The sequence below is a fragment of the Adiantum capillus-veneris genome, chromosome 13 (assembly GCF_014529385.1).
Source record: "Adiantum capillus-veneris isolate H3 chromosome 13, ASM1452938v2, whole genome shotgun sequence".
NCBI lineage: Eukaryota > Viridiplantae > Streptophyta > Polypodiopsida > Polypodiales > Pteridaceae > Adiantum > Adiantum capillus-veneris.
In genome coordinates this window covers 123,187,136-123,211,551 of record NC_140943.1, presented here as the reverse complement: position 1 = coordinate 123,211,551, position 24,416 = coordinate 123,187,136, and the positions used below count along the sequence as shown (strand labels likewise).

The 24,416-nt window shown below is 43.1% G+C and overlaps 1 protein-coding gene across 1 annotated transcript in view; it reads right to left on the bottom strand.

Moving 5' to 3' along the window:
• Positions 1 to 7,929: 7,929 nt before the first annotated feature.
• Positions 7,930 to 24,416, bottom strand: part of FHA2 (SMAD/FHA domain-containing protein) — a 33,267-nt gene continuing 16,780 nt past the window's right edge. Inside the window, exon 4 of the mRNA XM_086527333.1 lies at positions 7,930 to 8,196. Within this exon, the coding sequence (XP_086383459.1) occupies positions 7,990 to 8,196 (207 nt within the window). The 3' untranslated portion in view covers positions 7,930 to 7,989. The remainder of the gene's footprint in view (positions 8,197 to 24,416) is intronic.

Here is a 24,416-nt window from a genome sequence, read left to right as displayed (position 1 = left end):
GCATATTTAATTAGGTTGCATTATCCTTTTAAACATAAATAGTTTTTGTTTTGCCTTGCACAAATTATGCAAGCTTCTGGAATTATTAGGTCATTCAAAGGGAGAGATAGTTGAGCTCCATTTCTTGGGTCTTGACTCATTTAATGTGGCATCTCATTTTGGGGGTCAACAATATCCAAAGATGGACATATTAGCCTAATGATAGCGAGCCCCACCATGAAAAAATAAATGTGCCTATACCTTTCTCAACATGCGATTGGAATTAGGTGTTGCTCACACATGTACAAAGAAACGTGGGCTCGCACACACACAAATTCCATCCATTGTCTCCTTCATGCCATCAATCTGGTAATCATTCCCTTATGAGGTGAGACTTTATGCCATCAAGCTTTTTCTTTTAATCTATCTTTCAGGAACGTCAAAGGTGTTGTGACCCATAATCAAAGGAGGCTATTGAAGAAGCTTTTGCATATGAGCTACATCTTCTTATTGCAACTCATCTTTGGAAGCCACCATTTCACAATTGGGCATTGATGGCTTTACCGTCTTTGAGCGTCCTGTGTCTTATATCACATTATATGTATGCTCTCCTATTTGGAGACGATATTGCAATTGTGTGCCGTAGAGAACTAGACATTGCCTTGCAAGATCAAGGTAAGACCTTTCTCAAGGATACTACACACACGTGAAGAGCACCAAACCCCTAAATTCCATTATGTATGATAATTCATATGATGGGACTTGGATTGTTCTAGCTAGAGTGGATGAAAGATAAACATCGTTTACTCAAGTGAGTGTGTGTTGGCTAGATTATCACTCAAGCAAATTAGGTTCCAAGATCGATTAGCTTACACTCATAAACATAGTCTTCAGTATTTGCTAAGCCATCACAAGATCACCATAAACAAGGGAGATGTAATGCAAAATAGACTTGTGTTTATTCATTCATGAAACAAGCTTTAAGTAGCTCTACAGCCTTGCACCATTGCATGTGAGATAATCCCACTCTTCTCTCCCTGACTCACACTTTAGGGCTCTAGGACAAAGCTCACACCTTACAATCCTCCCCTTGAGGTTTGGACTAGGATGATACAATGAATGTTCTTTATCCACTAAGGATGAAACATGGTATCCACTAAGGATGATTAAGGGATGCTAATTGTACAAGCATGCAAATGCATAATAGAAAACCTAGCTAGCATACCCGATGCTCTGATACCACTTGATGGGATTTGGATCGTGTTAGCTAGGGTGGATGAAAGATAAACATCGTGCAGTCAAGTGGGTGTGTGTTGGCTAGATTATCACTCAAGCAAAATAGATTCCAAGATCGATTAGCTTGGACTCATAAAAACATGGTCTTGAGTATTTGATAAGCCATCACAAGCTCACCATAAACAAGGGAGATGTAATGCAAAATAGACTTTTGTTTATTCATTCATGAAATGAGCTTTAAGTAGCTCTACAGCCTTGCACCACTGCATGTGGGATAATTCCACTCTTCTCTCCTTGACTCACACTTTAGGACTCTAGGACAAAGCTCACACCTTACAGCCTATCACAACATGAGCACTCACTTCAAGGTGAGTGCACACACTTCAAGGTGATTCTGCTACGAGCTACCACCTAGGTCAAGCTCAAGGGGGAAAATCCGGTGATTACAAGGGACAAGTCAAGCTATGACCATGACGAAGAAGAAGAAGAAGAAGAAGGTCCACCAACTATGAAGATAAAGAGTCTACATCAACATGAAGGATACCATGAAGATCAAGAATAAGAGAACAACAAAGAACCAAGACTCCATGACAACAACATGAGGAAGATCAATCAACTTTGAAGATACAGGCACAATCAAATGAATGTTTAAGTGTTCAGTCAAGTATGGTTGAACCTAAGCAATGAGTGATCGCCTTGTGAACCTAGAGAGATTAATCATATTGAACATCCTAGATGTATCATTGTATCACACCCTAGATAAATCATAATTCTATGTACACCATGACTAGGTTTAATGGGAGGATTGTTGGGAAATAACCCTAGCCATGGACACATGATATGTGTGTCATACATTTATTAAGGACACCATGACCCAAGTGAGTCTAAGATAATGAGAAAATGCATGTGCAATTAATGCACACGCGAAATCACTAATGATAGCATTGTAGCCTCTCTACTAAAGCAACCCCTTGTATGATCCGTTTTGATGAGTTGAATCAATTTAGTACTTTGTGCCTATACTACATCTAGTCTCTCTCATAACTTAATCCTAATTTCTCAAGCCCTAGCCCTAACACCATGGTGAGCTTGAGGATTCACCCTTCATAACCAAGCTCACATCATGCTGTCTAGGCTAGAGCACCCATTTTTTCAACAGCATTATGCTCAGCTGGGAACCCCTCCCTGTTGGTCGTGTAGCAACGCCAATCAAGTTGTGTTTTTTCATGCAAAGAGGAGAGAGGAGAAAGGCTATATAGCATAGTTAATGAAGCTTTCATTTTCTCTTTCTCTCTGTCATGATGGATAGCAAGCCCAATGCAAAGGCAGTCGGTTGAAAGTAGAGGAATTGATCGCCACTGCTCTCTCTCTCTCTCTCTCTCTCTCTCTCTCTCTCTCTCTCTCTCTCTCTCTCTCTCTCTCTGTGTGTGTGTGTGTGTGTGTGTGTGTGTGTGTGTGTGTGTGTGTGTGTGTGTGTGTGTGTGTGTGTGTGTGTGTGTGTGTGTATTAATAGCGAGAGGGAGTAGAGCTCAACCCCCATAAGTAGCCCAAAACTCTAGAATTCTCCCTCTCCATAGGGAATGGTCTCTAGTTATGCTCCTATGCCTTGTTTGGTCAAATTACATTTGTGGCATTGGAGATGTGAATTTATGTAAGCACAATGGCAATGAGTTTTTGCTTTGAGGTGTCAGACATGTGTGGAAGTTGACTAAGAGCCTAGTATCAGCTAGTCAGCTTGATGATTTGGGCTATATTACAATTTTTAGCAATGGTTCCTCGTTGATTCGCAAGGAAAATTTGGTTATATTGAAGAACCAAAATTCTAGCTCATTGTACTCTTTGTATGGTTTAGCTTCTATGAAAGAGAATTCTATGTATGTTGATGAGATTCTTTCTACTGAGTTGTGACACAGCCGGCTTAGTCATATGAATCAGAAAAGAATGAAACAACTTCAGCATTTGGGCTACTTACCTGTCTTAAACTATTCTAATTTTAGCTTGTGTGAGCATGCATTTATGGAAAACAAACTCATGTTACTACTTTTCCATTGAATTGAGAGTTAGGGAATCCCCTAGACCTTGTACATAGTGATCTATGTGGACCTATGCCGCATACATCTCTATGGGGCAATAGTTTCCTAACATTCATAGATGAATCTACTCGAAAGGTGGGGGTAGCGTTCAATTGCTGCATCAATTTTTCCTTTTTTTAATAGTTGAAAATTGACTTTTTAAGCATGGGTTTTTACAATGGACATGCATGCCAATTTTCAAGAGACCTTTGTACTCATAGTATGTGGTCTCATCTTGATGACCATCAAGGATGGGCATTTGGGGCTCCTACCCCCCAAAAGAGACAATTTGATGCAAGTTATATCTATGAATTCAGTTTCACCATACTTGATGAAAATGACTCAGGAGTATATGCCCATTTTGTCATGACAATTTCCTTTGCAATGAGGTTGGGGTCTATTGGTAGCCAAGGGAACTTTGTTTTACATCACATTTATGGCAATGCTTTCTCTTTTTAGATTGGGCAAAGAGTACCTCAAAGCTTGTTTACAACCAAGGTTACAAAGGTTCTCTTTTTTTTTATGTCTGCAAGACGTCAACATGAAGTGAGTGTGATAAATTAAGCACCGCTCGTTGGTGTGGAAGACACCACTTTTTATGGGGAAGAAAGCTTCCAAATCGTGACACATGATGTCAAATTCAAATTCCACGGGTATTTTTTCTTCTACCCATATGATCACAATTTGATAGCATAGCATTGAATGATGGTCTAATGGCTTTAAGTGAGATTGTTTCACATGTCTAATATCTTGCAAGATAATTTTGGATTCCCATAGTTTGATTCCCATCATGGTTTTGCAGTTCACTCAAATCAATAGTTTATGGTATAGGACAGTGAAAATTTATGGACTAATTAATTGCATATGTGATTTTGTTTTAGTATTACTTGTTTAGAGCTCTTATTGTGGAATGGGACGCCAATTTTTATAGACAAGTACAATAATAAATTAAAACATGCTATTGCCAATTTCTTACTTTGTCTTCAACAAGGCTATTGACTATTTTCACTTTGGTTACCAAGTTTTCACATAAATTATGTAATGAAAAGAAGACACTTTGATTTATGAGCCCGGAACCCAATCTCAAAGGTTTTTCTGGATTCTTTAACTTGCAAGTAAACCTTGTATTTCTACTTAAGATGGACTTGATTAGTGAGACACGAAGTAGGGGGTACCAACTGGCGTTATATCCGTAAAAAAGCGGAATCTCAATTGATGCCAAACAACGCAGCGGATGATTGACACACGAGGCAAGATTGTGAGGCCACAATCGAGGCAGAGCAAAGTGAGGGACACACGAACCTGCACAGGGCGCAATCGCGGTAGAGGAGTCAAGGACAGATGAGCTAGCTGTTGTGGGGGCATTTGGAATTTTTTTCTATGAGTATACCTTTTAGAGAGAGAGAGAGAGAGAGAGAGAGAGAGAGAGAGAGAGTTCCGAATTCGAAGGTTGAAAAGCTTGGGAGCAATGGAATCTAGAGGAATCTCATAATGAAACGAATATAATACCAACGTTGCCAATAGGTACATTGACACTAGTATAGGTAAATCATCTCTACAATAAAGTGATGATTTCTATGTGAAGGCTTCAACAAATAAGATATTTACGTAAGTGGCACGATCATGCATAGCTACTTGGTTAGCAACCCAAGAAAAAAAAGTATACGATGGTGCATGCTCTCCTAGCATTCCTTCCAAACAGTTAGCAATTTTTTGCTTTATATTGATACGAGACCTTAGTAGCCATGTTGGATCAAGAAAATAATGTATTGTAAGGGTTAAAGTACAAAGGAAGTCACATGCCTGCAAGGGTAGTGATCATTTCTCTTACAGCACGTCGTTAGTCACAAGGGTGGACAACATGGAAGGGAGCTTATGATGTTCATGGTGTGGGACTAATTTTCACGAGGCAGCATGTCGTTAGTCACAAGGGTGAACATGGAAGGGAGCTTATGAGTGGGACTAGTTTTCACGAGGGTACCTCTCACTCTTATCGTACAATTTGTTAAAATACCTCCACACATGTCCTCCTAAATATGGATACCTACACTCTCATATCACTATATGAGACATATTCCCACATGTGGAGAACATTGACGCCCATTATTAATTATGTGTCACAAGAAATCCCATGGTGTTGATCAATTTCCATTTGAGAGAACCAATTTACATCACAAGATATCTGAAAGAATTTAAGTGGCCAAAATTAGCAAATATCAAGAAATGCTTGTTCATATGATTATACTTATTTATGAGACCAAGTTGTTTTCACAAGCACGACAATCTCATGAACCGGTTGCGTTGGAAGAATCTCAAGTTGCAACCACGTGCATTACCTATTTTGCATATAGCAAGGGCTATTTAATGTTTGGATAAAAATGTTTCATTTATTGAACCTAAGCATGATATATGTTCATGTCCTACTATGGTTCCATGTTTATAGCAAGTCTCTTTTTTCAATAACTAATCATCTTAAGATTGCTTTCAACGACTAAATCATTAGTAAGATCATCTTCGAGTAGGGGGTACCAACTGGTGTTAATTCCGTTAAAAAACGGAATCTCAATTGATGCCAAGCGACGCAACGGATGATTGACACACGAGGCAAGATTGTGAGGCCGCAATCGAGGCAGAGCAATGAGGGACACACGAACCTGCAGAGGGCGCAATCGCGATAGAGTCGTCAAGGACAGATGAGCTGGCTGTTGTGGGGGCATTTGGAATTTTTTTCTATGTGTGTGCGACGTTCCGTTGCAGCTAAATTGGAGTGGTGGGTTGGCTAGGAGAGCCGCTTTTCGTGTCTTCTGCAGGTCGTGCATGTTCGAATCCTAAGTATACCTTTTAGAGAGAGAGAGAGAGAGAGAGAGAGAGAGAGAGAGAGAGAGAGAGAGAGAGAGAGAGTTCCGAATTCGAAGGTTGAAAAGCCTGGGAGCAATGGAATCTAGAGGAATCTCATAATGAAACGAATATAATACCAACGTTGCCAGTAGTAGGTACATTGACACTAGTATAGTATTTATTGTTTTTGTTCGATGGTTAAAACTTTCTACCCAATATTTCCGTTATGCTATGAGCATTCACTTCATTTTTTGCGAGCTATCCCAAGCAATGCTTGAACATGTCAAGTTTCAAAGTCTGCTAGATAAGCAAGCTAACTGCAATGGATTCCTATCGAGGTCTATGAACGTTGGTTTGATTAGTTCAAACGCCTTAGATCAAAGAATCGAGGTCTCTGTCTCTATGGAGTCTATGAATTCTCTATCACCTCGCTTTTATAAGTGAGTGAGATTTTTTTGTCTTCTCCAAGGTCCTATGAAGGTAAGGCATGGCTGGGAGTCATGATTGGCAAGGCCAATGGCTAGGAGCCACACGTACGACGTGCATGGCAGGGCGTCCCAGTCGTTGTGGTACTTTCCTCTAAGGAGGGATCAATGGTCTCAATAACAACACACTGTTGGGATTGGATTAGCTCCATTTGACCACGGATTAAATAGATGTGATCACCACATGAACTACCATCATGTGGTCTACATAACTCAATAGGACCTCTATGAAAACTACATACGTGAATCAACAAGCACGTAATAGCATAACAACAAGCCTTGAACTATTGGGTCAAGTCCCACCTTTTTTCCTTCTTGGACGACCCCCATTAATCCATGATCTTGGATTGTGGCTCTCTCTTAAAATGAGGGGTCATACTTTGTCATGCGGTGGTCCTAGAGTAAGCAAGTACTGTTGAATTACAGCAAGGGGTGAGGTTGAGGGTTCAAATCATGGGGATCACACAACCCCACCTTTTGTTCTTCTTGATAAAGCAAACAGCCCATATCAATCGATGATCTTGGACTATCGAGCACATAAGCCACACCTCTTGTTCTTCGTCTTGATGAGCAGGCGGGCCACATCATTCCATGATCTCGGGCTGAGTATCCCTCCTGGCCTTAGTCATGCGGTTGAACTAGAATAAGCAAACCTAAATATTGTTCGCATGCTTTACATTCGACTTCCAAAGCAAACATGGTGGTAATCACCTACATTTCTCAAACTAACCAAAGTCTGAGCTTTTTAATACTACTCCATTTGCATTGCCCATGCCAATCAACTATAAAATAAATTTCATCACCCTTCAAATTTGCATCTCAATTTAATGTTTTTAAAGGGGTTTCATTTATGTCTCCTAATGTCTAAACAAAATTATAGAGAGTGAGGAAACCATTTCAAGAAACATTAGGAAAAGACGAAAACTAAGGTAAAAATGGAAAGTGTCTAGTGAAGAATGGAGAGGCTTGTAAAAGAAAGGAACAAAACCAATAGAAAAATGTGAGAATATAGCATCTTTTGCACATGTAGCATTCTTATATAGGGGTACAAAGCCTTTCCGCTTTCCGAATTTCAATAGCATTTGGACAACCCACACACACAATCACAAAACCTGTGAAACTCCTCTATGCAAAAAGACTGGTCACATGGTATACATTAAGAAAACTTTGAATGACCTATTAAAAATGCGCTCCCCCATAAGTAGAGCATCCAGCAGGACAAAATGTCTACTCTTCTTCAGTAAACTCAGCAATACACCTTTCTTGCCTAAACTTGCTCCCCCCCCCCCATCTCTCCACTCAGGGAAGACGAGACAGAATGTGCCAAAAAGAAAAAGGTAAGAATTTTTACCTTAAATATGGAGTCCTGTGAAATAACCCTATGAAAGAAGAGACACCAGGGATACAAATTCAGAAGTGATTCTTCCTTTCGTTCTTGTAGTAATCACAAAATGTTCTGGATACTTTCTAAGCAGAGCAAGAAGGCCAGCCCAAGGTCTAGCCTTGTTGTCACCATCCACATCATCTGCAGTTAGAAACCTCCGCACTCGTTGTGGAGGCCATATGCCACCGTAATGCTCGAAAAGCTGTACAATGAACCGAAATGTATGATCAAAACTTGGTAAACATACCCAAGCCATTTATAAAGCACCCAAACAAGAATTTAAACGGCTCAATCTCAAATATCAAACAGAGATCTTAGTTTTGTGGAAAAAAGCTCCAGCAGATATAAAAACCAGCTGCACACAACATGGTTCATAGAGACGAGTTTTTGTAGCATCTTATCTAGTCAAAGATGATAATTCACAATGTAAGACATCCCCGAGGCAAATACCACGTGCCAGGAGATTAATCATAGAAGCAAAAAGAGCCACATGCTGGTCGTCATTCCCATTCCCCCTATTTTATGAGTAACTACACCACAGGATCCAGTGCTAGACCATTGCAAAGGAAACATTCCATGGACAACACAGGATACAAGAAAGAGGTAGTAGTACAAGCACATAAATAAAGATGGGGTCCTAATACCTTAGTAGTAGAAGGTACGTATCTAGATGAATCCAGATTCCAGGATAAGGCCCAGATTCACCTTTGAAGGAAAGTGTTAAGGTATAGAGTCATCATGTATAGTATTGACTAAATACTTCGACATCCCCACCACCATCTCAGTGCCCAATAGTGAGTGTAGAACTAGGTACTAATAATATATGCTCCCAAACATCCACACCACGATATGTGGGCGCGCGTACACACATTAATACAAAGATCTGCGTACTGAGTTTCTAGCCATAAAGAGATGCAGGGCAGACTCAGCCAAAATGAAGTCTAGCAGTAAAAGAAGCATTAAATAGGACAAGAATAAGGTAGTTGATAGGGAATGCACACCACAAAAGATAGAAAGTATTAACAAAATAACAATTGGTCGTAACACGGATGAAAACTCTGTCCCACAACCCATCTGTACACAAGGACAGGTTGTACCTGACCTTGTCTACCTACCTGTCTCTCTGTCTGTTGATCACTCTGCTGCTGCTGCCTCTGACCGCTCTGACCTCTATCATGATGTCGCCCACAGGATCCTGCTCAGACTCATGCCGAGAATTGGGATTTACATGGATCATGTATGCAAAAAAAGGCTTTTTTATTAATTTCTTAATTGAACAAGCGGATACAATAGGGACAGATTCTCCCTTTACCTTTACATCAAGTTTAAGGTGTTTGTTCTTATGGGTAAGAAGGATCTCTCTACCTCGAGAGCGAAGGAGCACATCATACTTATCAAACCAAGGCATCCATAGCAAAATATCACAACTGACTAAATCCATTATGTAGATATCGACAGGATTCACAAAGCCCTGAACATGGACTCTGAGAGAGCCCACAAGTTAAGTAGTAGGGCTTCCCACTCACATCCTCTCACCCTGGTTGCAGCAACACGAGCTGCTTTAAAATACTGCTAGCATGTTTGCAATTATTGTATCAATTTGCTCTTGGTTGTAGCCTTGAGCAAGTAGAAATCTTTGTTTTCTTTCATCACCAAAGCCGCAAAGTACTCTTCTTCTCTCAGTCTTCTTTCCTCAGCTTTGTTGTTCCTCCATTCTTCCTCCAACCTTTGCTCTTCTTCTAGTTGCACTCTAAGAGCTTCTTGTCGTTCTTACTCTCGTCACAGCCTCTCCTCTTCTCTTTGCTCTTGCTATCTCCTCTTCTCCTTGTTGTTGCATTCTCTCAATCTCGTCTTCCGTATGCTCTGAAGTCTATGCAGCAAAACGTGCCATTCACCATATGAGCTTCGATAGAGTTTCCCTTCACGTGTTCATCGATTCCCAATTTGGGAGCATGATCAGTAGAAATAAAGTTTTTAGCAGACCTAGGATCAAAGAAGATGAGGGTGTTCTTGTCGCGAACCAATCCCCATGCTCTGCAAGGTTCCCTTAATGGATCGTGTATAGGGTCTCCTACCAGATCTGAAATAAATCTGCTAGAAGCTCGAGGCCTCTTGTTGTTGGAATTTTCATTGGTGCTAAGGCGCTTGACGGAATATTCTCGGGTGGGGTAGGGTGGGTATTTGTTGCCAAATTGGCTTTATCTGACAGAAAAATAATTCTAAATGAATTATTGGATTTATAAGTGAGAGGGTTTTCTCGCTTGGAACACCAAGGAAAAATAATTCTAAATGAATTATTGGAATTTTAAGTGAGAGGGTTTTTCTCACTGGAGACATCCGAGTACAGAGTATTCCTAGTGTGTCATTTAAAGTAATGACGAGAACACTGAGAACGGGAATATCTGTAAGGCCACCAGGAACGGGTACTTCTGATGCGTCACATCGGATGGGTGATAGGGAGCATAGGAAAGCAATATCCGACCATCCGGGAACGGACATCTCTGATGCGTCATAGGATGGGTGACATAGAGCATCGTGAAGGAGATTGTACCGTAAGTTCGGTAGGAAAGGACTAGGTGATGGGAATTCCTGATGCGTCACAAGGTGGGTGACGGGTGCATCGGAAAGGGAATATCCATAGTCGGGAGGAAATTCCGAACTGTATTAGAATTGTGCACAAGGAAAAAGCAAGCACTTGAATGAAGATGGGTTCAGAGGAAACTTTGAGGAAAAACAGATGCTTTTTGAGAAAGCGGGATTGCTTTTCGGGAAAGCATCTGCTTTCCCGCGGGAAGTCTATGTTTGCATTGCAACTGTGCATGTGATTGCATCCAGGGACGCCTGGGAAGTGGCTGTGAAAGCATTGTTTTTACCTTACAAGGTTTTATTGAGTTTTTGGGCAGGTTCAGACTATTTTTAAAATACGCCGGCCGCCCACTTAAGAAGTGGGCAGCCATCTGATAAATAAGGCAACAGATCAGCCAGCGTTTTCTCTCTCTTTTTCTGGCAGAACAGAAAAAAAAAAATTGAAAAAAAAAAAGAGAACTGCCGCGATCTCTACGCGAGCAGCTATTCGTGCCCGTGGCTAGGAGCTATAAAAGCACCACATGCTCTCACTCGAGGGGAGGACCAATCTTTGCAAGGAGGAGATGCTGCTGCAGATTTCAGCCATAAAGAAGATGTTGCCGGTGATGCCCATGGCTGCCCCAAGTGTACCAGATGTTGCCAAGACCCAGTGCGCGAGTTCCCTCGCGAAGAAGTGCCTACGAAGCGTGTTTCCATCGCGACAAGTTGCTGTTTTTCTCTGTTTTCAGCCCATAAACGTCGTAGATGGGGCTGATTTATGAGAAGGAACCCGAGAACACACCTCTTTTGTGTGGAGGATTGGAAGAGAGGATTTTCTATGTAGAGATCACTTCTGGGGAATTTCTTTTTCGAGAACCGAGTTGTGTTTCGAGCGTCGAGACTTTGAAGGTAACGATTTTCATGTTATGATTTTTGAGTATTTGATTGCAGGTGTACTTCCTCTTCGTGAGGGAGTAGGAGCAGAGGAAGGCATGAGCCTCTGCAGGAGAAAAGCGCTCTGAGGAACTAGAGCCAGATCAGCCCAAGGGTTTCGTACCCGAGTTTGGGAAGTAGATCCATGGATCGGAGAGAGGTAGTCTCTCAAGTTGCAATCCGGAAGTTGGGATTCCCAAGTAAGGACTTCGTGTCCAGGAAAGCAGAGTTGTTCTACGGGAAGAGGACTCTGGAAAGAGAGTTGGAAAAGAGTTGCAAGGATGCCATGCCCTGAGTCTGGTAGGTGAGATCCAGAGGCGAGAACCTTGATTCTCGAGGAATTGGAATAAGGAACTGAAGTTCCTTGGAATAGGGTTTTGCCCTAGGAATCAGAAGTTGAGGCTTCCGGGAACCATCAAGTCTTATTCTAAAACGAACGTGGTAATACGTTCGGTTCAAGTGCTTGTATAGACTTCTCCTCAGTAATAAAGATACTATTACGGGGAGGGACCAGCCCATCTTCTGGTCCCCAGTACTGTGTCGATCTTCTCACTCTCTATCTCTCTCTCTATTTATTTCTCTCTATATCCTCTGGCTTCAGTAGTAAGTGATAAATCCTATTTATCCGAATGTATTTTATATTGTTATGCGCTCCCGTTTGTGACAGTATTTCTAGTATACTCTCAGAAAGTGTGTCCAGTGCGGCCACATCTGTAGCAATTTCCTTGGGTCTATACTCGAACATCTTCTAAGGGGTTATTAATGTCTGTGAATTCCGTACAGCTCCGTAAAAAGCGGAAATCCATACAGTCAGGGAAAAACCACATCTGTAGCTGCTAAGGGGTTAATTAGAAATGCCAAGTAGGTGTGTGAATTCCGTACAGCTCCGTAAAAAGCGAAAATCCATACAGTCAGGGAAAAACATGGAATTCCATACGATGCAGCCACGTCAGCCTGTCAGCACGTTTTGCGGGTTTGTACAATCCGTACACTGCCACGTCAGCAATCAACGCATTTGCGGCTTTCCGTACACATTGCCACGTCAACCTCTCGGCGCATTTCCCGCAGGGGGGGGTGTGTGTGTGTGTGTATCCGAGGGTCTGCCACGTCACCAGTTTGTGACATACCCCCCTCTTGAAAGAATTGTAATAGCCCTCGATTACGCCTGCAAAACAGATAGAGGCCATAAATTGTCTTAGTAGACACTCATTGTTAGTACCGACGCACTAGAGGCGACACATCTAGCACTTGTACAAAACGACAGTCACATCACCGGACATCATAGGACATCACTTGACATCACATGACAAATCAGATACAAATTCATTTCAAATCTCAGACCATGACCATCAGCAACGTATTTAGTAATCGCATCTAGATCCAGCCCGGACCTCACGGATGCCCGATTAACTAATCCTTATTGCAATCATGTCTATAGAGATTTATGAGACTGAAATGCTGCAGTCATTTCATCTTTCAATTCCTGCACTCAAACAAGTCAAGTACAAATCAATCATTTTAATTTTCGGGAATTCCTGTTATAAAGTCATACAGCAGAATACTACTCAACCCATTAGTATCCCTGAAACCCAAAGGGGACATTAGTGACTCTATTCAAAAATTCGGGTAATCCGTTGATAAAGGAGCGGAGTGACTCCCCTCTTGTGCTGCACTAGATTCACCCTCTCTCAAATCGGGGTTCTATCGGAGTAGACTATGCTAAACCGAATGCTTTAAGATAAAGTTCCAAAATCTGAGGAGTATCTGCTAGGTCCTCCTCCATCCACTTCGCATCCAAAGTAGGATAGTTCTTGAATTTAACAAGAACCGCCTAATCGCTTTATCTTTTATCTTTCTGTCCTAATGTGTCAAAATCTGTTTTGGAACGAGTATCTCCTCGCTTTCCTCCACTTCGGGTTGCTCATCAGGCTCCCATCATCGAGCACGTCACCTTTAAAAGGCTTCAATAGACTCACATGAAATGCATTGTGAATCTTCCAAGTATCGAGCAGCTTGAATCTAAAGGAGACATCGTTTATCTTTTCTTTTATCTGTAAAGGGCCATAATACCTCATGCTACGCTTTGGAAAAAGCCGCTCCTTTCCCTTTTTCTTTCTTAGGCGTGCCTTCTCAAAACATAAGAGCACCCAATCGTCTTCCTTTAATATCAAATCTCGTCGATGTCGATCTGTTGCCTTTTTATGTCGTTCTTGAGATTTCGCTAAAGCCTCCCGGACCTTGGCAAATGCAGTGTCCAAGTCCCTCGTATATTGGTCAGCTTCAAAAATCTTATCTTTAGTGCTAAGAAAGGGTGGAACCTTCGGAGCCCCTTCAATGATCTCAAATGGCGCCTTCCCCGTCGAAGAGTGGACCATGTTATTGTAGGCAAATTCCACCAAGGGCAAAAAAAAATCCCATTGAGTCTTCTGATCAGAAATGTAAGACTTCAAAAAATCCAATACAACTGAATTTGCAATCTTAGATTGTCCATCTGTCTGCGGGTGGAATGATGATGAGAACTGCAACCATGTGCCAATGTTCTCCCAAAAAGCCCTCCAAAACAAACTCGTGAATTGGGGATCTCTATCGGAGACTATTGTCTCAAGCATGCCATGTAGTCTAAAAATATGTGCAATGAACAGTCTCGCTAAATGATCCGGCTTGACTGTTTTCTTCACTGGAATGAAGTGAGCTTGCTTACTAAATCTGTCGATGACAGTCCAAATGCCATCATGCCCACTCTATGTCTTCGGGAGATCAAAAATGAAATCCATTGCAATACTTTTCCAAGGGCGGGTGGGAATGGGTAAAGGCTGTAACAATCCCAGTGCCTTATGCCTGTCAAACTTGACCTTCTGGCATACTAAACAACTACGTACGAAGTCGTCCACATCTTTCTTGTGTCTCCGCCAAAAGAAGTAACGCTCCACACCTTTCAAGGTGGTGTCGATGCCGCAATGATCCGTAAAAGATGGACAATGGCACTCAATCAGAACCTTTTTCCTCAACGGCTGTGTGACGCACAACATCGTTTTCTTCATCAAGTAGCCATCCAGTATGGAGTATCCCGCTACTACCTCCCCATTTTGTATTCGAGTGAATACATTGGAAAAATCCGGATTTGTGGCGCACTGATCAACCATGTCCTCGAAGCTTCTATGATGAATCACGGAAATAGCCAAGACTAACCGCTTCCAAGACAATGCATCTGCCACCGAGTTTTTTTGTCCCTGAACATGGACAATCTGGAAGTGAAACTGTGACAAGGTGTAAGCCAACCGTATCTGCTTTTCCGAAAGCTGCTTCTGTGACAGAAAGTAGCGTAAACTCTAATGATCAGTGAAGACCGTGAAATCGGCTCCGGGTAGATAATGTCGCCACTGAGTACGAGCATGGATTACTGCCAAAAGCTCTTTCTCATAAATCCGTGTTGTCAATTCCAGCCTTGAAAACAATCAGCTCTCATAGGCAATGACATGGCCTTCTTGCATTAAGACCGCTCCCAGACTACGACCACAAGCATCACAATATACTTCAAATGACTTTTGCAAATCCGGCAAAGGCAAACCTGGTCCAATAGTCAATTTTTCTTTCAGTGTCTAAAAGGTAGTCACCTTTGTCGGTCCCCACGAGAAAGGGACTCCTTTTTGTGTCAGAATGTGCAAAGGGGAAGCTACCTCTACAAACTTTCGAATGAACCACCGATAGTACGAACACAAGCCCAAGAAGCTTCTAACTTCATGAACATTCTTCAAAGTTGGCCAATCACGTATAGTGTCAATCTTGGCCGGGTCCATCTGTACCCCTGCTGCTGAGACGATATGTCCGAAAAAGTGTTACTCTGGCAAGAAAAATTCACTCTTTTTTGCATTGATAACTAACTTGTGATCCCACAATTCCTGAAAGACCTGTAGCGATTGGTGTCTATGTTTTGCTTCATCCTTGAAGAAGACTATAATGTCATTTAAGAAAGTGCCGACAAATGATCTATACTCTCCGAAAATCCTATCCATCATTCGGTTGAAAGTCGTTGGAGCATTGGTAAAGCCAAAAGGCATCACCAAAAATTCATATAAACCAAAACTTGTCCAAAAGGCTATCTTGTAGACATCTCCCGGAGCGATTCGGATCTGATGATATCCGCTTTTGAAAGCAATCCTGCTGAAACAAGAGGATCCCTGAAGTCTGTCAAGAATATCATTGATCCTTGGAATCAAAAATCTGTTCTTAATAGTGATTTTATTGAGAGCTCTGTAATCAATGCACATTCTCCAAGATCTCTCTTTCTTTAATACCAACAACACCGGAGAGCAATAGGGTGAAGTACTCGGCTGGATAAGACCCTTTTCCAGGAGGTCTTTCACTTGGTTCATGATCTCTTCATTCTAGGCTCGACTAGCACGGTAAGGTGGCCGGTTCGATGGTGTGCTTCCAGGAATCAGATCAATGGTGTGATCCTCAGGACGAGATGGGTCCAACTCGCCTGGCAGGCCCTCAGAGAAACAATCAGCATGTGCGTGGAGAAAATCTTGGCGTTCTGTGTCAAGCTCAGACATGTTCGTTCTGCGTTCATCATTTAACGCTTTCAAATAGATCGAGTAAACAAAGAGACTCCATTTCATTAATTTGGAAATGGCCGAAGCCGATACAATAGGGACGGACTCGCCCTTCAGTTTTACATCAAGTATAATTTTTCGGCCCTTTTCATTCGTCAAGGTTGCTTTCTTTGCCCGATAGTCAACCACGGCGTTCTTCTTATGGTACCAAGGGACTCCTAAGAGGACGTCACAGCCTTCCAAAGGCATGATGTAGAAGTCCTCGTGCCCTAAATACCCATGACAATGCAACCGAAGTTTACCAATGACGGGTGTAATGGCTATGTCCCGCCGTCCGGGTGACGCTAGAACTGACTCTGCTGGTGGTCCCATCCTATCAGGTGTAATCTCAAGCCACGCCGCCAATTCAGGTGAAATGAAGTTGGCCTTGGCTCCTCCATCGAAGAAAATCAGGGCTTCTTGATCTCACACTTTGCCCCAAGCTCGGCAAAGTTCTGTACTTTCATCAATCAAGCTTAGGTCAGTACCCATGCAATCTGGTACACTCCTGCTTTCATCTTGCCTTTACTGCCACGTTCCTCTGCTGCTCTCGAACTCTCTAGCCTGTTGTAACAAACTGCTGACGTGTCAAAGCCGAAAGAATGGAGCCAACTTACAAATGTGGCCGAGGGGCCTAAATTGTCACAAAGTGATCACGTGGCTGCCCGAGAGTAAAAACCCTAACCCTAATTTCTGCCAAAAACCCTAACTGCTGAAACCCTAATTCTGGAAACCCTAAGCTTAAACCTGCAAACCATAATTCTGAAACCTTAACCCTAAAACCTACAAACCCTAATTCTAGAAACCCTAACCCTAAAACCTGCAAACCCTAATTCTGGAAACCCTAACACTAAAACCTGCAAACCCTAATTCTGAAAACCTAACCCTAAAACCTGCAAACCCTAACCCTAACCCTAAGGGCGGAAGGGAGATTTCTGCGTTTTGCGCTGGCTGATGATGTGGCAAGCTGTACGGATTTCCGTAAATTACGCTAGCAACTTTTGGCATTGCTTTTTGGACCAGAAGCTTTTAAGTTTTAAAGGCTTTTTATTGTAACTGCTTTTCAGGCCAAGGGCCTTTAAATATGAGGCTAGGGCTCATTCTCTGGCATGCTTCCTGGAGAAGGTGCAGAGTCTGAAGTGCCTGAGTTGATGCAATATAAAGAAATACCGAAAGGGGCGCCAAGGTTTGGGGCCAATACTCTCTGGGGTGGAATTCCACCACTCTGTGTAGCGTGTTGTCTCTCTCTCTCTTTTCAGTTCAGTTGTTAATGAAGTGCCAAAAGTCTGTTCAGTCTCTTCTTTTCTATTGGCACGTGGTGCCCATCTTGTGAACCCTGTCTTTAGTTTGTTCTTGCTGTGCCTTTTTGGGGCACTTTGCGCAAACGCGACCTTGCTCCCCGCAACCAAAACACTTCCCCTCTCTGATATATTTGTCCCTCTCTCGAAGAGTCAGCCAGGGTCGTGTATCTTTATCCTTCTTTTCTTGGGAACTCTTTTTCTTTCTACTTTCATTGTTGGGAGGTATGTCAGGTTCTCTGAGTAAGAATCTCATCAATGAGGTAAGTCAAATTTCCCGAATATATCGAGAAACCCCGTTCGCATGACCCATTAATTCTTGGATAGAATTTGACTTTTGTTCAAGACAGTAGTCTCGGATCTCTGTAGGGAGTCCACAGCAAAACCGCTCAATCTGTTCCTTAGAAAAGACCTTTTTAAATAAAGATATTTGTAGAAAAGAGTTCCAAAATCTCTCACAATAAGTGTCCAAAGAATCTCCCTTGGTCATCCGAAGATGGTTCCAAGCGGTTTATATATCCCGTTTATACTCCCGGGTCAGCCAAGAAGAAATAAAGAGCCTTTTGAATTTCAACCACTTGACTGGAGCTTCTTTCCTTAGAAGAAGAGTGGGCCACCATGTTCGAGCATTTCCTTTTGTTAGGTGCAGCGGAATGAATGTTGTATTTTCTCAAGATTAGTGATCTTTATTGCTCAAGGTTCCTTTTAGTTCTGTAGGGAAAGAGAGATTTCCATCTTGTAGAGTGTTGTGATCACGAACAAAGTGAGTGGATTGTGCGTGCAAATGAATGAGACTGAGAGAAGGAGAGGAGAGAGAAGAGATACGACACCGAGAGGTTTGTGAAACCCTCCTCCGAAGGCCCCACTCTCGTCGGCGAGAGTGGTCTACTTTGATTGCACAAAGGTGCACAATGCGTATGCAATGGACTATGCAACTTGGTCTATGCCGATGACGACAACGGTGACGACGACAACGATGACGACGACGATGGCTGAAATCTGAGATCTTCTAATCGCTGAATTTCGGGACTCTTTCGGTGGCTGAAAATGACTGTTTTGGCTGCGTTTTCTTCGCTGAAAAATGAGGTTTCTTAGGGCTAAAAACTGATGGTCTTTACGGGCTGAATCTGCTACACTTTAGGTGAATAATGCCGGTCTTAATTTGCTGTTGAAATCCAAAAACGCAAGGGGCTGAAATTGGTCCTTCTGTCGCCGGGGTTCTGCAAATGCAAAAACGCTAGGCTGATCTGCTGTGTCGTGATGACGTCGGGGCTGATCTGCTGTGCACAAATCACCAAGGCTGATCTGATGCAAAAACGCTAGGTCTTCTGTGGAGAAAACGCCAGAGTAGTCGCGGGGGTTGGTCTTGCTGAGAAGTTGCCTGTTGAGCAAGGTGCTCCTACTGCCTCTTCTGCCAAATAGTGCTAGCTCTAGTTTGCTTATATACAAACTTAGCAAAATTGCCCTACCTACTCTTGTTGGAAAGTCACTTAAAAATAATAAGTGAAAATCCCAATACATAGGAAAATAGGCTAAATGCACTGGAAAATTCCCCTAACTGATTCTAAGGTGTGGGTCGTGCGATACTTGAACTTCATAAAGGTCTGCAACGCTTGCTTCTTTGGGCCGCGCCGACAGCGACACAGTCTTCTAAATTTCCTTTCTTGCTTCAACTTCGTCTAGAGTCCTGCTTCTTCCGTCTTCAAGAATCTCCATGGCTGAAAATTCCTGACACAATCTCCAACACAAAACCATGAACATACCCATTCCATGTAAAGTGAAGGAAAAAAATCGTGTCTTCTCTAAAGACTGTGTATGCAATGTAGATGAACAAATAGATGGGTTGACAACCCGTTCATCAAACACATGCAAACAATGCGCTTGAATCTTTTCTGTTTGATCGAAATCAATCAACTGTGGCAATTCACAATGGAAATGCCCACGCTTGGTGCTCACACTATCATGTGCTCTTTCGGAAACTGTGTCATGCCAAGGAAGAGACATGGAATATGACTTCCTGACATACATACCTTTCAGCTTTTTATGAACAATCCGCATACATTCGTGCTCATCCATGAGAGAAACGTGCTCAGTATACAATATGTCATGCCTAGGAAAAGGGATCACATAACGATGCTGACTAAAATACAGGAAACGATCACGAATGAAACATTCGAACAATGCGTGCGTATCAATCATGCGAACACATAATACTTCCTGTGAGGGTTCTTTTGACCAAGGCTCGAGAGCCAAGATCGGTTCTTCGGGATCTAGCAAATCTTCTTGTGGGGGATTTGTGGACCTCGACTCGAAAGCCAAGATCGATTCTTGGTGATTGATCGAATCTGCAACGAGGTTAGCTTCGCTAGAAAAAGCATCAACTAACAAATCATCCTTGTGAACAATAACCTCATCTTCATGCAACTCATCATGCTTGTGAGAAATCACATCTTGATCATGCAAATCATCATGCTCGTGAGAAATCACATCCCGATCATGCAAATCATCATGCTTGTCATTGACATCCAAATCATCATGCTCATCTTTGTCATCCAAATCATTGTGCTTATCATTGTCAATCAAAACATCATCATGCTTCACACAATCATGCAAATCCTGTGTGTCCTGCTTTGGAGAAGAAGAGACTGAGAGAGTCGCCTTTTCCCAATTCTGGTGCATCTGTGCCTGAGCTGGAGAAAAGAGTCGCAAGCGCTCTTCCCTTTTTGCTTTGATCTCGCGATCAAATTCTGCTTGTCTTGCTTTGTTCGCTGCTTGTCTTTCTGCTTCGGCTTCTGCGTGTCTGCGTTCCATTTCTTTGAATTCACGATCAAATTTGGCTTGTCGTTCTTTGGCTTCCAAGCGTGCTTGCTCGTACTCACGCGCTATGGCTGCCATTCTTGCGGCATGTCTTGCTTTGCATTGTAAAGTCTGTTCCATAAACAACAGCTTCAACTCCTCCATTGGAGTTAATGCAATCGGTGTCGTAGATGGGAAAGGGTCAGAAAAACCTCCTGGTGGGGAAAATTCTTCGTCGCCTCTCTCATGCTCATCACCTCCAAGCGAAGTATCAATTCCGCTTCGAGTGATGACCATTCTGCGATCGTGGTTCTTGTGGGTTCTTGGGGTCTTGGGTTCTTAAGTCCACGAGGAACTTGGGTTCTTGCGGGTCTTGGGTTCTTACGTTCACGAGGAACTTGGGTTCTTGAGGTTCTTGAGGTTCTTGAGGTTTTCTTTCGCTTGCAAATCGCGTTGAGAAGGATCTTCTCTTCACTCGAGTTCTACCCTTTTCTGCGCGCGCACCGCTTGGCGGCCTTGCGCTCACACCAAGGTTGCTTTTTCCCACCTCACGTCGATTGGCCGGCCGCTAAGTGCACGGTCCGCTCTCAATGAGTGAAAAGAGACACAAGGGGAGGCTGGACAAGCCCTTCTTTCTTGGGATTCCTGTCACTCTTCAACAAAACACGATTAGGAATCGCCACGCCCAAGTAAACTTGGGTTCGTGCGATTGCAACAAGCAAAAAATTCTTGTGGTTCTTTCCTTGAGTAATGCAGAACACTTCCAAAGCTCTGATACCAATGTTAGGTGCAACGGAATGAATGTTGTATTTTCTCAAGATTAGTGATCTTTATTGCTCAAGGTTCCTTTTAGTTCTGTAGGGAAAGAGAGCTTTCCGTCTTGTAGAGTGCTGTGATCACGAACAAAGTGAGTGGATTGTGCGTGCAAATGAATGAGACTGAGAGAAGGAGAGAGAAGAGATACGACACCGAGAGGTTTGTAAAACCCTCGTCCGAAGGCCCCACTCTCATCGGCGAGAGTGGTCTACTTTGATTGCACAAAGGTGTACAATGCGTATGCAATGGACTATGCAACTTGGTCTATGCCGATGATGACGACAGTGATGACGACGACGACGACGATGGCTGAAATCTGAGATCTTCTAATCGCTGAATTTCGGGACTGTTTCGGTGGCTGAAAATGACTGTTTTGGCTGCGTTTTCTTCACTGAAAAATGAGGTTTCTTAGGGCTGAAAACTGATGGTCTTTATGGGCTGAATCTGCTACACTTTAGGTGAATAATGCTAGTCTTAATTTGCTGCTGAAATCCAAAAACGCCAGGGGCTGAAATTGGTCCTTCTGTCGCCGGGGTTCTGCAAATGCAAAAACGCTAGGCTGATCTACTGTGTCGTGATGACGTCGAATCACCAAGGCTGATCTGATGCAAAAACGCTAGGTCTTCTGTGGAGAAAACGCCAGAGTAGTCGCGGGGGTTGGTCTTGCTGAGAAGTTGCCTATTGAGCAAGGTGCTCCTGCTGCCTCTTCTACCAAATAGTGCTAGCTCTAGTTTGCTTATATACAAACTTAGCAAAATTGCCCTACCTACTTTTGTTGAAAAGTCACTTAAAAATAATAAGTGAAAATCCCAATAAATAGGAAAATAGGCTAAATGCACTGGAAAATTCCCCTAACTGATGCTAATGGATTCTGATGGGAATTCCGACATGTTGTGTGCAACCGGAGGATATGCATCTATGCTAAGTGACTGGGCATGCACGGTCTACGAATAGACTCACAAAAGTGCCAAATCACTGCTAATCTAACTTGATCGGACTGACTGAACCCTGCTGTGGTGTAGCTTGTCCACGGACACATAGGGTTGGGATGTGTCACGTGACACCTTTAAGAAAAGATGCAGCCCTCCTAATCTTTGAGTGCTCTGAGTAATGCCTCTAGAGAAGGCTATGTCAAGCTGTTGGATGAAGGCCAAAGCCCTCAGAGCATCTCGGAATCCAAAAAAGGATTCAAATTTTATCGATTGTCCACCTTCTTTGAATTCTTTAGCTTTCTTGCTTTTCTCTTAGAGGAAGTCATATTGGCTGGCTCTGTAAAAGTGCTTCTTCTTTGCATAAAACATATGGTCATCGGAGTCCGAACTGTCAGAGGATGACTTCTCTGTAGAGCTATCAGAAACTGGGCGGAATCTGGGTTTCTTTGCCTTTTTCTTGCCCTTTCCGAAGCTTTGCTTTTAGCTTCGCTTTTTGCTCTTTCTATCCTCCTCGCTCGAGTCCGAAGAGCTGGAAGAACTATCAGAAGAAGAGGAAGAAGACGAACTGGGTAGTCCTTCAAAGCATACACGCTTCTTCTGCTTTCTTGCAGATGAAAAAGAAGATTGACTACCCAAATAACCAGGGTAGTGAGTCTCCTTCTTGTGCTTTTTCACTTGCTTTTTGGATTGATTGTTCGCATCCAAAAGCTGATTGATCTGAGTCTGAATGTCACAAACTGCTGACGTGTCAAAGCCCTGAAGAATGGAGCCAACTTGTAGTTCCTGGCCGAGGGGCCTAAACCCTAAGAAGAACAAGTAACACAAGAAGCCTACCAACTTATGGGGACCCCGTCCGATGGGGCCCCAATGACATAAAGGAAGTAAAATAAAGCAGGACCCACACAAACTCACGCAAAAACTGATGACGTGGCAGCTGTACAGATGCTCCGCGTTTTCCGCTGATTGTTGAGGTGGCAAAAAGCGCTGGCAGCTTTTTGGCATTGCTTTTGGACCAGAAGCTTTTGAGTTTTGAAGGCTTTTTACTGTAACTGCTTTTCAAGCCAAGGGCCTTTAAATATGAAGTTAGGGCTCATTCTCAGGCATGCTTCTTGGAGAAGGTGCAGAGTCTGGAGTACCGACGTGTACTGTGTTGATGCAATATAAAGAAATACCAAAAGGGACGCCAAGGTTTGGGACCAATACTCTCTGGGGTGGAATTCCGTCACTCCGTGTCGAGTGTCGTCTCTCTCTTTCAGTTCAGTTGTCATCGAAGTGCTAAAAGCCTGTTCAGTCTGTTCTTTTCTATTGGCACGTGGTGCCCGTCTTGTGATAGTGGTATCAAAGCATCAGGCGTGCGCTTTTCTGAAAGCACACCGGTCCTACAAAAGAGCAGACAGAGCTATTGGAATTTTTACTTGAAGTATCTTCGGGTCCCGACCCCGGACTTACTAGGCACTCCCACCCTTTTACTTCATCGCGCATCGAGCGCGCTCCCGTCTTCATCGTTCTGTCTAACAGGGTTAAACCATAAAGAACCCAAGACTTGGAATTCATGGATTTAACAGAATATTTGCAGTTTCTGCTCAACGAGCTTCCCGACATTCTTTCACGGCATCCTCAGCAAAATCTTCCGATGCTGCAAAGTTTTCAACAATCTTTGAACTACATGTTACCCCCCCCCCCCCCCCCCCCCCGATGCCCTGGGTGGTACCTCCTCCGGCATCAGAAAGTACGAGAGCTTCCAACCGACAACCTTGTCAGTCGTCTGTTCTGATCGGGAAAGTCTTCAGGAACATGGTGCAGCCATCTGACCCTGATCCAGAGCAACCGCCTATGCACCCACCATTGCCCCCACCTCCACCACCGCCGCCACCAGGCTACAATGGTTGGAGCCCATATGGATACCCTTATTATCCATACCCGGGATATGCGCCTAACCAACCCAAAGATTTCAAAGATGGCGGCGGCACGACAACCAAATTTTTCACTTTTTCCGAGGTGAAAGATATCAAGAAAGGATTGCAATTCCTACAGCAATTCGACAACATCTATGCTTTGGGGAACTATACAGAAGAATCCAAGATTTCTCGAGCAGCGGGATTTCTTAAAGATAATGCTATGCAATGGTGGAGTTCAATTGCGACACAACCGCATGCTCCAAGGAACTGGCAAGCTTTCAAGACAGTTTTTGCGCGTAATTACATGACTTTGATCTTTGAAGTCCGGATTTTGGCAGAGTGGGGCAACTTGAAAATGCTTGCCACCGAAACCATGGACGACTATAACCAAAGGTTTCTCGACGTGTACCTTCCGGTGTCCTTCTTTAAGTTCATTTCCTTGGAGGACCAGTGCGAGCGCTACACCATTGGACTACCATCACCATTGCAGGAATATTCTCTCTCCAAGCAAGTCTCTACCATGCAAGAGCTTATGGACCATGCCGCGGTCGGCTACAAGCTCATGAAAGGAAGGTTGGAGTTTACCACA